A 13397-nucleotide genomic window follows, 5' to 3' on the forward strand; every position below is an offset into this window, starting at 1 on the left:
CTTTTCTTAACATCTGTGTATTTTTGTCACCACATCTTGACTTTTTCATGTGTCTGTGCCCTTGTCTTACCTCTCAAGTAAATGGTGCGACCTTCTGGCAAACTTCTGACTGAAATAGTTCAGAGTTGAATTCAAACCTGCTCAAAAACGCCAAAAAACACCAAAAATGTCTTAATTTAAGTCTAAATTTGTACTAAACAATTTCCACTACCTTTAATCACCCGTGACTAAATTTCTTGACTTGAGCCTGGTCACATTATTCCAGCATTTGTCTTCAGCCTTTTCTCCTGAGGTCTGGATGATTTTACTATTTTGTGCATTGTGCTTATTTTCAGAGTTACTCACAGTCCTCTCTTGGATCTGTCTAATGCAACAATAGTACAGTTAAAGGCATATGTCGAGGGGTTTCAATTTCTAACCCAAACTGTTTTCTTAAATTTAGCCAGCAGATGGCAGAATGAGATCATCTGTTGTGCAATTTTTTCATGTTTTCAGTATATTTAGATACATACTGTATACAGACATTTAGCTTACATTCAATTTTGCTCTTGCTTTTTAAACATTAACAAAAATGTTAGCATACTTTTAAGAAGCAAAGCATGGAAACTTTTATGCTCTGTAATCTCTCAATATGTTACATACGCTATCAATATTAAACTAAAAACATCTCTAATTTCACAAACAGGCAGGGCTCATCTGTCTTTCCCATTTTCTGTCTTCTCTTGAGACTGCTAGAGATTTATTTGAATCCATTTTGCTTCCATGATTTGGCCTTGATGCTCCAGTCCAAATGATATATCCTTTGGGAAGAAAAAAATCTTAGTACACATGAGGTTTTCAAAGTTTATTTTTTCATTTTTCTTCAAAAGCAAGAAAATATACTCTTTTCTTCCAGAAATAATAAATATACAATATTTCTTTATGAACAAAATGCACAATTTACAAAAAGGGCAACTGAGTGCTCCACCTCCTACACAGTACTGTTTGACTGTATGCATTCATACTCATTTATCGCAGAGTTATAGATGTTATAGATGTTATTAGTATTTTCTATTCTCATTATTAATGTCAACCTTATTTCTCTATACAGTATTACAGTTTTTACTGGGTTGAAGACTCCACCACACAAACTCCTTAAAATTACAGGTCTTCATTGTGCTATTATGTCTGTTATTCTGTCGAAATACTTTCATGAGGTTTGAAGACTCCACCCTTTGGGAGTCTAACACAGTCCATTCATTGCTTGTGTCATGGCTGAGAGCTTATTCCACACTTCTTGAGACTTGAAAGGCTTGGCATTTCAGCAGGAGCTGAGTCTTCCAGCAGTTACTCAGGACGTCATGTCCTGACTAAAATATTCCTCCGGTCTCTTGTCTGCATGTGCTGGTGGTCATTCCTTGTTTATCGGGTACATTCCACTGCTCTGGTATGGACCATGGAGGCTGTAGTGTCTGAGTGTCTGTCTGTGTGATAATGCTGTCTTGTGGTCAGGAGGTGAACAGCATGTGTGATAACAGCCAGGCTAAAATACATGACAGTGTGAGTGTGCTGTGGACTAAAGCTGGCTGGGCTGAGCTGGGATTAGATGGAGTGGAGGAAGTTGGACTCGGGGGTTTTTCCGTGGCATGGATGTCCATTCTTCTGTGCTGCTTTTGGCTGGTCAGTGGAGGCGACACTGTCACATAACCATTGATTATCCTCACATTAGGTGGTGGGGTGGTGCTGGAGAAAGAGGGACACAACAAATCAGGGTTTAGCCCGCAACTACAGAGATTTACACACACTTTATGATCAGTTGATCAACAAAATTGACAATCTATGGCAATAATTTTATAAGAAATTCATTGTTTATATCATTTTTAAGCAAAAATACCCAAACTAAGTAGCTCCAGCTTGTAAAATCTGAATATTCGGTGGTTTTCTTTGTCTTCTGACAAGATGCCACCTTGGGCTCTGTTGGGTATTAAACTATTTTCAGACATATGAAACTGTCTGTGTCACTGCAGAGGTATTTCAGTAAACATCAGTTTACTAAAGGTCAATACAAAGTCTGCAGTAGTATGAAAATGAGGTCTTTGCGTCTCTCTGTAATGACCCATGATGACCTGTAGGATGATTTTTTTTCTTCATCAGGTATTTATATTAACATCTTTATTGACATGAATATCACTCCAGTTATACCTCAAGTTACTTTATAGAGCTGAATATCACTATAGTTAACTGATTATAATGGATATCTCACCCATCTCCGATGCGAACCCACAGATCACTGAAGAGGCGGGGTCTCGCATGGCCCCGGTGAACTTTGCGAGGCCGTTTGTGTCGTCCAAACTCCTCCAGCTGGCTCAGGCTGTCGGGGAGCAGCATGTGAGGCAACACCTCCTCTCCGAGGCCAGGGATGTCTTCTGGGTCTTCCAGCTCCATCTCTGTTGGACTGGTCAGCCAGCTGGTGGGAGATGCCGTGCTCATGTCATCGCTCTCCTCGCTGGATCGTACTGCAGGCTCTTCATCTGGTTTACTCCTGAAGCACGGGACAGGCGAGATAGAGAGGTTGTCAGTTCATATTCATCTTTGGTATATTCAAAGGTAATGGTGAAACCTTTGACTTATAGATGCAAAATCAGCATTTTAGTGTTTCTCAGCTGATCATAATTGAAGTTGGCCTGTTTCCCTTTTCTAAGATTTCAAAGTGGCTACAAGTAAATGTTATTGTTTGTGGTTTCTGACCAGTCTATTTCTTTCCACTTAACACCATATTTCACTCAAGGACATGAACACCATGAAGGATGCCTTGCCCTATAAACGATGTACTGAGTGGCAGAAATACCCAACAGGCAACATTACAGGAAGTTGTAACTCTTGTGGCCGCACTTTTGCATCAAAACTGACATCTGCTCAAAGCGGACCACCCAGAATCACCGGCCTCTCCTCGAAAACTTTTGCCATGCTCCTCTTTCTTCCATCCATTACTCATACTTTCTCGACCCTTGTTCTTTTCCTTTCAATATGACTTGCGTGCAAGTATGTGTTTCAAGGTGGTACATCAAAACGATCCTTAGGGAACCTTCTGCATACATCGACACTGTAACAACTAGAAAGTAAAAAATTAATAAAGTAACAGGAATAACAGGGAACTGTGATGCTATATTACATGCTGATGAGTAATATTAATATTTGCACTGTATCCACAAGGGCATAGGATCTAAATCATGTCAGGATTTCCACTAGAGCTGCTCCTTCATAATTAGTTTTGTCTCTCAGGTCATAATAAATGTGATGGTCTGCACTTCTACTTTTACAGGCTTGAAACCATCCCCATCCAGGATTTGAAGGCTTGGTCAGGGTGATGATAGCTCCAGGCCTGCGGTCAAGCAACTGTGGAGCCAAACCCAGCTCTCGTCTGCGCCGTCTGTCAGTCATATAATCACTCTTTAAGACTTCTTGCCAATCGCTTCGAATAACTTTCATAAACTCCTCTCACCCAGCCATCTTGCTGTGTTTTTCCTCGCCTGTTAAGTCACCTTTGCGTCACAAAGTTAGAGGTGTCTGCGTGCATGCACGCCTGCAAGTGTGTGGTCATGTGGTTGTGAGTGTGTGCGGCACACGCAAGTGTTTTGTGACCACAGCAAGTCAGTCCACTTGTCAGCTTTTAAACCAGAACCACTGGCTGAAGCCCACAACTCTGCAAACAGGGTGGAGGGTGATAGGGAGGCTACATTTACAGCTGTAATTTACAGTGAGAAGTTTGTAAAAGCCCCAACTAGATGGATGGTTGGGGATGTTTTTACTGTTTTTAAAGAGATTCCTGGTGCCTTGTTTTTCCATTTTCACCGTGATTCAAGTGGCTGTTGTTACCATTTTACAGGCCCATGGATCAACCCCCTAGGTGAGAGGGGAACTGCTCTGTGCCAGGGAGTGGGGGCGTGCACACACACACACACACACTGAGATATTTAGAGGGATTGTGGAAGGTTTTTTTTGTGAAGAAATGCTGCAGGACAGAAGCCAAGCCTCTGTGTGAGGTGTGTGAGTTTGAGTGTGTGTACAGTACAATCTTGCTCCCCCTGCTCCTTGGCACAGTGCATCACTCCGCTCACCCTGCATACACGTCTGTATGTGTGTGTTTGTTTTGACCGTGGTACCAGTGGCTGTTGAGAACAGGCAGAACCACCGCTCACCTTTGGCAGCTCGCCTTTGGCAGGCAGGGGAGGAGAGGGAGGAGACGGAGGAAGGAACGGAGGGAGCAGGGGAGGAAGGTGAGGGAGTTGATGAGGTATCAAAGGATTTCTGTATAGCAGAGCTTTATTTGTTACAGAGCACAATTTGGACTGTATCTGCGTTGCACTTCAGTAAATCTACTGAGGTTAAATGCCTCGACTCTAGAGAGAATAAGACAGATGTGGACTCGTTAAGTTGTGGGGGGTAGACAGATATTCTCTTTCTCTGTTTGATGGGCTCTGTGATCTACATCCACATGTATCTGCATGCTTGCCAAAAACTAGTGCACCAATGCTCTGTTTCACAGTTCATATTACCATAACTTCATCAGGGCAATGCTAGTACCTTGTCTTTTTTCATTCGTCATCTTGTCAGGTTAGAGGGCTCTCAAGTTTGTTTTTCAAAGTGTAATCTTTCACCAATATAATGCCCATGATTTGATTGCATTAGAATTATTTTGCCTCCAAAATGAAATAATATGCATGTTCCACCATCATCATCATCAACCTTGTCAGATTACATAATGTCAAATGAGAGATCGGATTTCTGTTTAGTAACCCAAGCAATCACATACTTTTGTCTGTTTTTCAGCAACAGATTGTGTGTTTGTTTCTTTGTAATTCTTTGTCATCTCTCTCTGTTTACTCACTCTGTGACAGGCTCCTGGTGATCAGAGGGAGTGTGGACGATCTCGTAGCCTTCCTGCCTGAGGATGTCCAGCACACTGCGGTTCCCCAGGAAGTGACCTAACAATGGACACAATAATAAAGGTCAGGACAGATTTAAAGGATACGAGAGTTCATTTTTGTCTTTCTAAAACAACAACCTGGATTGTGTTTCATGAAAATATTTTGATGCTATAAACAGAAACTTAATACTCCCCAGTGTTTTTCAGTGCACTAAAGCTCTACTATTGGTTGCAATGCTGACGGTGGAGCTGTAGGGATGGAAGTGTCATTTTTGTTTGGTGATAGGGTTCACAACATGATACATATTCTTATTCTTACTTGGCTAGCTTCAAAGAATATTTTTAAGTGTTATACCCAGTCAGTGGACCTAGCCACCAAAGAGGTGTTGATATACCTTGTTAGATTGTGGCAGTAACAGTTCTGCTATAGGCAGAAGCAAGAGACAGGATTGTGGAGGATAACAGAGGCTATTCAAATGCAAGATCATTCTTCATCTTCTGGGCCTATGCACTTGTTGCTCCCTAATGACCCTGTATTGTCAGCACTCAACCTCTTGCCTCCCCTCCACTCCTCTCCCTCTTTCCTTCACCTTGTATATGATTCCTTCAGTCTGACATCAAACATGTGGGCCCCAGCCCTGCGCTGATGAAAGAGTGTTTTTTTTATTTCTCCCATCAGCCGATAATCCTGCGCGTCACTCAACCCAGCAATAAGCTGTAAAGTAGCCTGACATCACCCCCACTACACACACACACACACACACACCCTAACAGAAGAATTCATATTTGCGCTCACACATAAACCTGCATACAAAAATTTGCACACACAGGAATTCATACACTCACACACCTCAGCTCTCTCCTGCGGCTTATTAACAACACGTTGACAATATTCAAGCCTCTTACTCGCCTTTTTTATCAGGGCCCTCTGCTCCCACTCGGCTCCTCACCCCCTGCCAATTTTATCATTATAATGTTCCTGATCATTCCTGAAAGTCAAAGAAAGAGGCACGCGGTGTTACACTTTCTTGGCAGCCGAGTTCAAAGGCAGCGCTGGGATAGGCTGTGGAGTGAGTGGAGGCTTCTAACAACAGAGTGTCGGCGAGATCAGATGGGATTACACAGAGGGGAGAGTGTGAGCTTTTGTCTGGGTGAAGGTGGGTGTATGTATTTGTGTGTGTGTTCTTGTTTTGCTACACTTATGCAGACTAAATATCCTCACAAGGGTAGAAGTTAGGACATATTTCTCATCCTTGTTTCCTTAAGAACTTTTTAAAGGTCTTTTTTTAAGGTACATAAACTGAAACTTTAGAAAACAAAAGAAACCAAACACAGTGATCCTGACATTGCAATAAAAATGTACCTATAGAAAGCAGAGTTCAGATTAGATCACTTTAATAGGAAAATAACTAATAAATGAAGAAATGGCACAACAGTCGACAGTCAGTCCACCACTTTGGTTTAAACTGAAATATTTCAACAGCTATTGCACGGACTACAAATTTTGTACATACATTCATGATTCCCAGAGGATGAACCCATAACTTAAGTTAGGTAAAATATCTCAAAAAGTGTTGAATAGATTGCCATGAAAGCAGGCATTCATGTTCCCCTTAGGATGAGTTTAATTTTCATTGAACGCCATCATCAGGTTTTTAATTTATCCAATTATTTTGGCTTTATGACCAAATATCTGCAAAAATGACATTCTCATCAGCCTCAGCTGTGTCCTACTTTGTGTTTAGCACTAATTGTCAAATGTTAGCATGCTAAAATGCTAAACTAAGATGTTGAACATAGTAAACATATCTGCTAAACATCAGCATATTGCTGAAAATGCCTCCATATTTGGCCAGTGGATGATGCCATGCTTATGGAGAAACTGCAAAATATGTACTCTACAGTTAATTTATGTAACTTATATAACATATACAGTCAGTAGTAGTTTATAATACTTAAGTTTTCATCCCTTTCTTCTCACCAAACAGTGGGGCCGAAGTCAGCTTGTTCAATGACTGCATGCTGACAGATTCAACCACTCTAATATGTGTGTCAAGAAGCTATTTCATTAATTTCTGAGGGCCAGGGGCACAAGAAGAACACCTCCTGAGTGTCCGCCCGGTTTGAGGTTAAGCTGACTGTTTGATGTGCTGACTAGATTTCCTTTGCCCTGCTGTTATCCATAACGCACACAGAAACAAGGCAGCATGTGTGTGTGTGTGTGTGTGTGTGTGTGTGTGTGTGTTTGTTTGTGTGATGAGATTGTTTCCCTTCACAGCCGGCGGATGACATCATGTTTTCATGTCTAAGACACACCTGTTCTAAATCTGACATTCTTTAAACGTTCATTCTGCTAATTGTTCCTTCGTTTGTTGTTTTCAGGATCCTGTAAACAACATCCAATAAACATGCACCCACTTGTTAAACATCCTACTGTATACACAAACGATACAAACACTTTTGTCTGCAAAACAAGACCAAACGAATGGACACGAATAAACAGACAAACATGCACTTATGCACATGTGCCCCTCCCACACACACACACACACACACACACACAAACAGACACACAAACCCTCTTCAAAAGTTGCTAACTTCCATGTTTGAACTTAAATTGAGGGATTGCAAGGTTCCCCATGAGCTGGCACAATTTGTCAAACAAACAAAAATGTTTTTCTGGGTTCTTAAGTTTATTCACAATCTTTTCATCTGACAACAGTGGCATGTGTATCATTTGTTTCTGTGTGTGTTTGTGGTTCTTCCCTGTGTGTGTGTGTGTGAGTGACTAGACACAGAGATAATAGCTCTCTCCGTAGAGATGACTGTGTTGTCGGGGCTGGGCTAGTGTGTTTGTTTGTGGAGTATCCAGACAGTAAACAATGTGGCGCTTCTGCAGCAGAGAGCTGGCCCAACAACAGTTCCATTAGCCAAGACGTAATGAGAGGTCAGCTGACTCCTAATTGCTCCCCTGCTGCACGTAGAGCTCGTAGGCTGAATGCACCGGTAGCACACTGTAAAAAATGCTGCGGCCATGTGTAAAATTCTTACAAATTACTTACAGTAGTAAAAGGTATACAAATAAATGCCTGTGTTGTGATTCTCCAGAAACACTTTCATGAGTATTTCCTGAGCAAAGTTCTCTGGCACACAGGAAGTGATGAGTGTTTAAATTGAAAGAAATGTTTACATACAGACTTTTTTTTTTAGTATACTTTATCTTTTCCAGTGTGAACACGCCACAGACTCAACTGTCAGACTCTTCATCATCATTTACGTCACAGTGTTTAATTTGCCAAGTGATTTTTGGGAAGTTCATTACACCTCCGTGATGACTGCTTAACAAGATTCTTTGCACTCATTGGATCTCAAAAATAATCTGTAAAGTGTCATATTCTCTTGTAACTGCACCGCTTTAGGGCTATTAAGTTAAGTTGAGTGGCTCAGGCTATGTACAGAAGAAACGCAACTTGTGGTAATGTGGGTTCAAACCATTTACAACCACTTTCACATATCACCTACTCTCTGTTTTTTTTGTCTCGCCAGTCTGCTGTCATCACTCTAATAAAGCAGATATGCCTTCAATATTTCCTTTGCTTAAAAAAGTTCATTCAGTTTTGAGCAACCAGGACTTTTTGCAGTGTGTCACTACCTTACAGGGTGTTCCCCCTCCTGTGGCTCCTGAGAGCAGAGTTAATGACCCAGTTACTCCCCTGTTTAATAACCTTTCCATCCCAATTTCCACTTACAGTAGCAACTTAATGTACTCCACTTCACTCTCTGTGTTTACTGTAGCCACCTCTTGTCTCAGGCCTATCTCTTTATCTGTCTGGCTTTCCAGACTTAATCATGTCTCCTTAAAGCATCTATGGTTGTCTGGCTGTCACTGCAGCTCTTTCCTCTGCTGTCAGTTTGTTTGCCTTTTTGTCTGTCAATTTTTCCACCCTTTCCTCTCCATGCAAGTTTGAGTGTGTGTTGAAGAGAGAGAGAGAGAGGTGTGGCAGCATGTCTCTCCAGACTCCAGCCATGTCAGCACCTCTTTTCTCACACCCACTTCTCTTTCTATCTGCCCAGTCCTTGTTCCCTCGCTCCATCACAATCTCTCCATCTTTTCCTTTCTACATCCCTCTCGAAAACCTTCAAAGCAACAAAGAGGAGCCGGTTAAGAGAGACGAGAAAAAGAAATAGAGAGCAACAGTGAGCGGTGAGGCATGGGACATTGATCCAAAAATAAAGAGAACACACATGATCAGATTTATGTTATTTTTCAGTTTTTGCGCAAACAAATGTGTTTGCAATTATGCTGTGTAAACAATGGATCAACTGGTATGCACTAGTGGTTTAAAAAAAATGGCTTGCAAGCAAACCACCTCACATAAAAATTGCAATCAGAGCACAAGCAGTAAAATAGGAAGAGAAAGTAAAGAAGGAGGAGGTTGCAAATAGATGAGTGGGCCGAGGGAGAAAATGTATGTGAAGAAAGAGAAGAAGAAAAAGGAAAAAGATGTAGAACAGGATCATGAGGGCGAGATGGATTGCGCACTCTCTCCACCCTCCCAGAATGCATGCTGGGTACTGTTGCTACATTATGGTCCAAACAAACACAAGCTGTTGCCTCCCAGCCATTTGAACAACAGATGAAAGGGAGGTGAAGAGATGAGGGAAAGCAGAAAGAAAGTGAGAGGATACGGTGGAGAGAGCAACCCAATGAATGGGGGGGAGGGAGGGGGGGATTAAAAAACTACCCGCACTACTTTGTAGTTGACAAGGGTGTGTTCCTCTCTGGATTTGTTTGGAAATGTGTTCCAGTGATGATGGGGGAAAATTCCTCTCATTTGCATCTGTTTGTGTGTGAATAAGTGTGTAGGTGTCAGGCGGATGACAAATTAAAGGAAAAACTAACATAAATGTCTCTGTAAGGTGTTGGACAACCTTGAACCATCAAAACAGCATCACAAATCTTCACGAGTGAAGACCGGAGGGAAGTTTTAATGATGTGGGCGCTGCCTAACACATCAATCCAAAATCTCCCATAAACCGGTGACTGAAAAACCATTTAGGGGCCCTCTGTGCTTTCTATGGAAGCATCTGCATTTGTTATGTTTCTCTACACATTTATTCAAGTTTTCCCTTCAGTGTGTGCCAGCGATTGTTGTCTGCTCGCAACGGTGAGCTCACATTAATATGTATTTGCCTACCTCTGTGTGTGTGTGTGTGTGTGTGTATCTATGACACAGGAGCACAAGTCTCTCTTTGGACTTAACCTGCGTAACACTGCCCTTCTTTTTTCTTGAACAACATATGAGTAATGCAACAAAGATTTTAATAAGCCCAGCATCCCCACGCCTTGCTGTGCATTTCCATTTACAGTTTTACGGTACTGGGATCCCTCTATAAATCACACAGCAGCCTTTGGATTAACAGAGTGGAGCCGGAGCAACAACTACCCACGGCGCTTCAGAAATAGTTGAACCACTGCCTTGAAAACAGAGCGCAGCTTTCACTTGACGTGTAAATCTAAAGAGGCAGGATGGTAAATTCCACCTCTCGGCTCAGCTCTGGGTTTGTAGAAGGGGAATAATGGGAATCTGGAGTCTTTCCCCTGGCTTCCCCCAACTTCTCTCACTCATTCCTCATCTCCATAATGATTTCACTTCCTATGCATGCAGTACGACGTCTGTCTGTCTCTCCGCACCACGCTGAGGTGTTATGAGTGACAGCTGTTGATTGGGGGTGTCCACGTCCAAGTTCTGGTTGACGTTCCGGTCAAATACAAAGATCAAGGGAGTTCGGGGATCACATCCAAAGGCCGCTCGCTGCATGCAGCGGGCCTGACACCAGTCCATGTCAGAAAAGGCTGGAGGGAGGGATCAGCCGTTCAGTGTTAGAAGCTTTAAAGTAATTCCCCATGTTTAAATATTTAGACTGTGTGAGCTTGCTGCTGCAGTCTAACACTCTCTGAGTGGGCAGAGAGAAAGTAAAGAAAGTGAAAGAAAAAGAGAGGATGAGAGATGAGCTGAGACTACAGTGGAGCTAACAACATTTAGTGGAAATTGTTTGTTTTTGTCTCTGTCAGCTGTGGTCTTTAGTGTCTCTCCCTGCTGGGACATGAGGAGTAAAGGGAGCAGCCGGTCAACTAGTAGAGGGACTTCTTTCTTCTGGACACAAACACACACATACGTATATATGATAGAATGTGATATGATATCCTTACAGAACTCTGTCTCATGGCGGTCTTTATCTCTGTCATCTCATTCTTGCACCGTTGGTTCATTTCCTCTCCTCCACCCTTCAGTTAAACTTGCAGTTCCAGTTAAGAGGGAAGCATATTTATTTTTCATGTGAGCAGGTACAAAACATTCACACATTTCCGTTCATTACAAAAGCTTACAGTATGTGCCTGTCATCTTATTCATGTGTTTTAAAAGGAGTGCATATTTTTGTGCATTTGTCAGTGTGGAGTGTGTGTGTGTGTGTGTGTGTGTGTGTGTGTGTGTGATGTTGGCATACACTACACAGCTGCCCAGCAGGCATGAGCATAGAGATACAAGTAAGTGTGCTGGTATGTGAGTATGTATGTAGCCTGTATGTGCAGGTTTGTGTGTAAATGTAAATGTATAAGTGTGTTTTATGGAGTGTGCTTCCTTGGCTCGTACCAATGTCTTACAGCAGTTCTTTCTCAGGACGAGGCTGGCTGGTTTTCATTCTTCCCATCTAATCATGATTTGATTTACACCTGGGGCACCAGGTGAATGCAATTAACTACCTAGTATGAAAACCAGCAGTAGTATGAGTCCCAAGAAGTGAACCATTGTATTCTTGTATTCTGAGATCTACATAGTTTCTGGTGTGTGCATGTAGGCCAATTTACATGCTCAAAAGATCAAAGCAAGCTACACCGAAGCATCCATGTGTTTATGAAATGTAGCATTAAGCTTATTGGCACTAAATAGGCTATGAGATGTTCTTTCAGTTGCTAATGAAGTGTGTAATCTTTGAACACGCTAATGAGCTGTACTGATTTAATCAGAGCTAAGAATTCAACCAGTGTAGCTAACAGTTACCATAAGACGTTTTCACGCAAACGCACATTCCTGAACATTGACAAGACGATGTAACCTTACATGGGTGCAAAAAAAGCATCCGTGTGTTTATGAAAAAAAGTTATGTGTTAACATCCCAAGTCAACTTTGCTAATATGGAGCAGTAACAATTTGGGTTTATTTAAATATAATTTTACTGTAATTAGTAACAAATATCCTTGCAAGCCTTTTTTTAACATTTAATTTGTTAAATTAGCTAATAAAAACACAGTAAAAGTGAATGTTCTTTTTTGGCATTTAATGAAACTAAATATTCCTTCTATAAGAGCAGTCATGAAGTGCGCATTTTGTCTTTTATGTATTTTGTCAGGCTACTAGAACCAGTGACAGCCATGTTGAACTGGATGCACAGATTACAATAAACAGTCCACAAATTGGGAATTGTTAATTCCTAAAAGGCTTGGGTTTTTGAACATAAGTGGTAATTAGAAAATAATTAGGTTTATGTTATGTTAGGAAAGTGATGGACTTGTGCTTGTAATACTGTTTGGAGGGACATTTCCTCCCTAGTGGACAGAAGTATCCATGTATTGGACCAAAGCGCTACACACTTAACAGTGACTCACATGCACTATCACCCTGCACTAAACAACATTGGCTTCTGGTCCAAACCACACTCCCGTTAAAAATACATTTAAAAGCCTGCTAAGTCCAAGCTGTCAGTAGGAACACTAATAATATCTCTCGATCTCTATATCTCACTCTATCTCCCTCCATGTGTCTTCTCTGCCGAGCTGAGGAATCACAAAGTGCACACATGACGCACATATATGGCGTCTCCGTCACTTCATAAAATGTTCCCGCACTATGCGGAGGGGAAGACAGCATGAGGCAGAAGAGACAGAGCTAGACATCACCAAGGGATGGCGTCAGTTTAATAAAGGCGAGACAGTGGCAGATGGAGGGGACAGATAGAAAGAGCCAGAAAGATAGCAGCTTAAGACAGAGTGGCAGGCAAGACAGGTAGAAATATGAAGTTAGAGCTAAAGACAGACCGGAGTGCCAGCAGAGACAGACAGATAGACAGACAGGCAGAGGAAAAGGGCTGAAAAAAGCAGATATGCAGAGAGGAAGAGCCACACAGACAAAATGACATGCACGCCAGACAGGCTTTCTCCCTCAGTCATCACTTCAACACCACAACACCACAAGCGACTACAAAACACATGGTCCCCCTCTGCCCGCACAATGTGCTATAGGCCTGCACAGCAGAATTTACGCACAAAAATCGACTTTCTGCAAACAGATCCAAAGTGACTCAAACTTAAAACAATACTACATGTGTATTTTTGACAGTAAACTCTTTTTGGTGATGGATATCTCTGTGGATCATATGACTCGTGTCGCAAGCATACACAGACACACGTGTATGTGAGTGAAGTGGTGTC

At 41.9% G+C, this 13397-nt stretch overlaps 1 protein-coding gene across 1 annotated transcript in view; it reads right to left on the bottom strand.

The window, feature by feature from the left end:
- Positions 1–827: 827 nt before the first annotated feature.
- Positions 828–13397, bottom strand: part of trabd2b (TraB domain containing 2B) — a 70609-nt gene continuing 58039 nt past the window's right edge. Inside the window, exons 5-7 of the mRNA XM_067597125.1 lie at positions 4868–4964; positions 2243–2521; positions 828–1722 (exon numbers count right to left, since the gene is read on the bottom strand). Coding sequence (XP_067453226.1) covers positions 1488–1722; positions 2243–2521; positions 4868–4964 — 611 coding nt within the window. The 3' untranslated portion in view covers positions 828–1487. The remainder of the gene's footprint in view (positions 1723–2242; positions 2522–4867; positions 4965–13397) is intronic.

Source organism: Thunnus thynnus, chromosome 8 (assembly GCF_963924715.1).
Source record: "Thunnus thynnus chromosome 8, fThuThy2.1, whole genome shotgun sequence".
Classification (NCBI taxonomy): domain Eukaryota; kingdom Metazoa; phylum Chordata; class Actinopteri; order Scombriformes; family Scombridae; genus Thunnus; species Thunnus thynnus.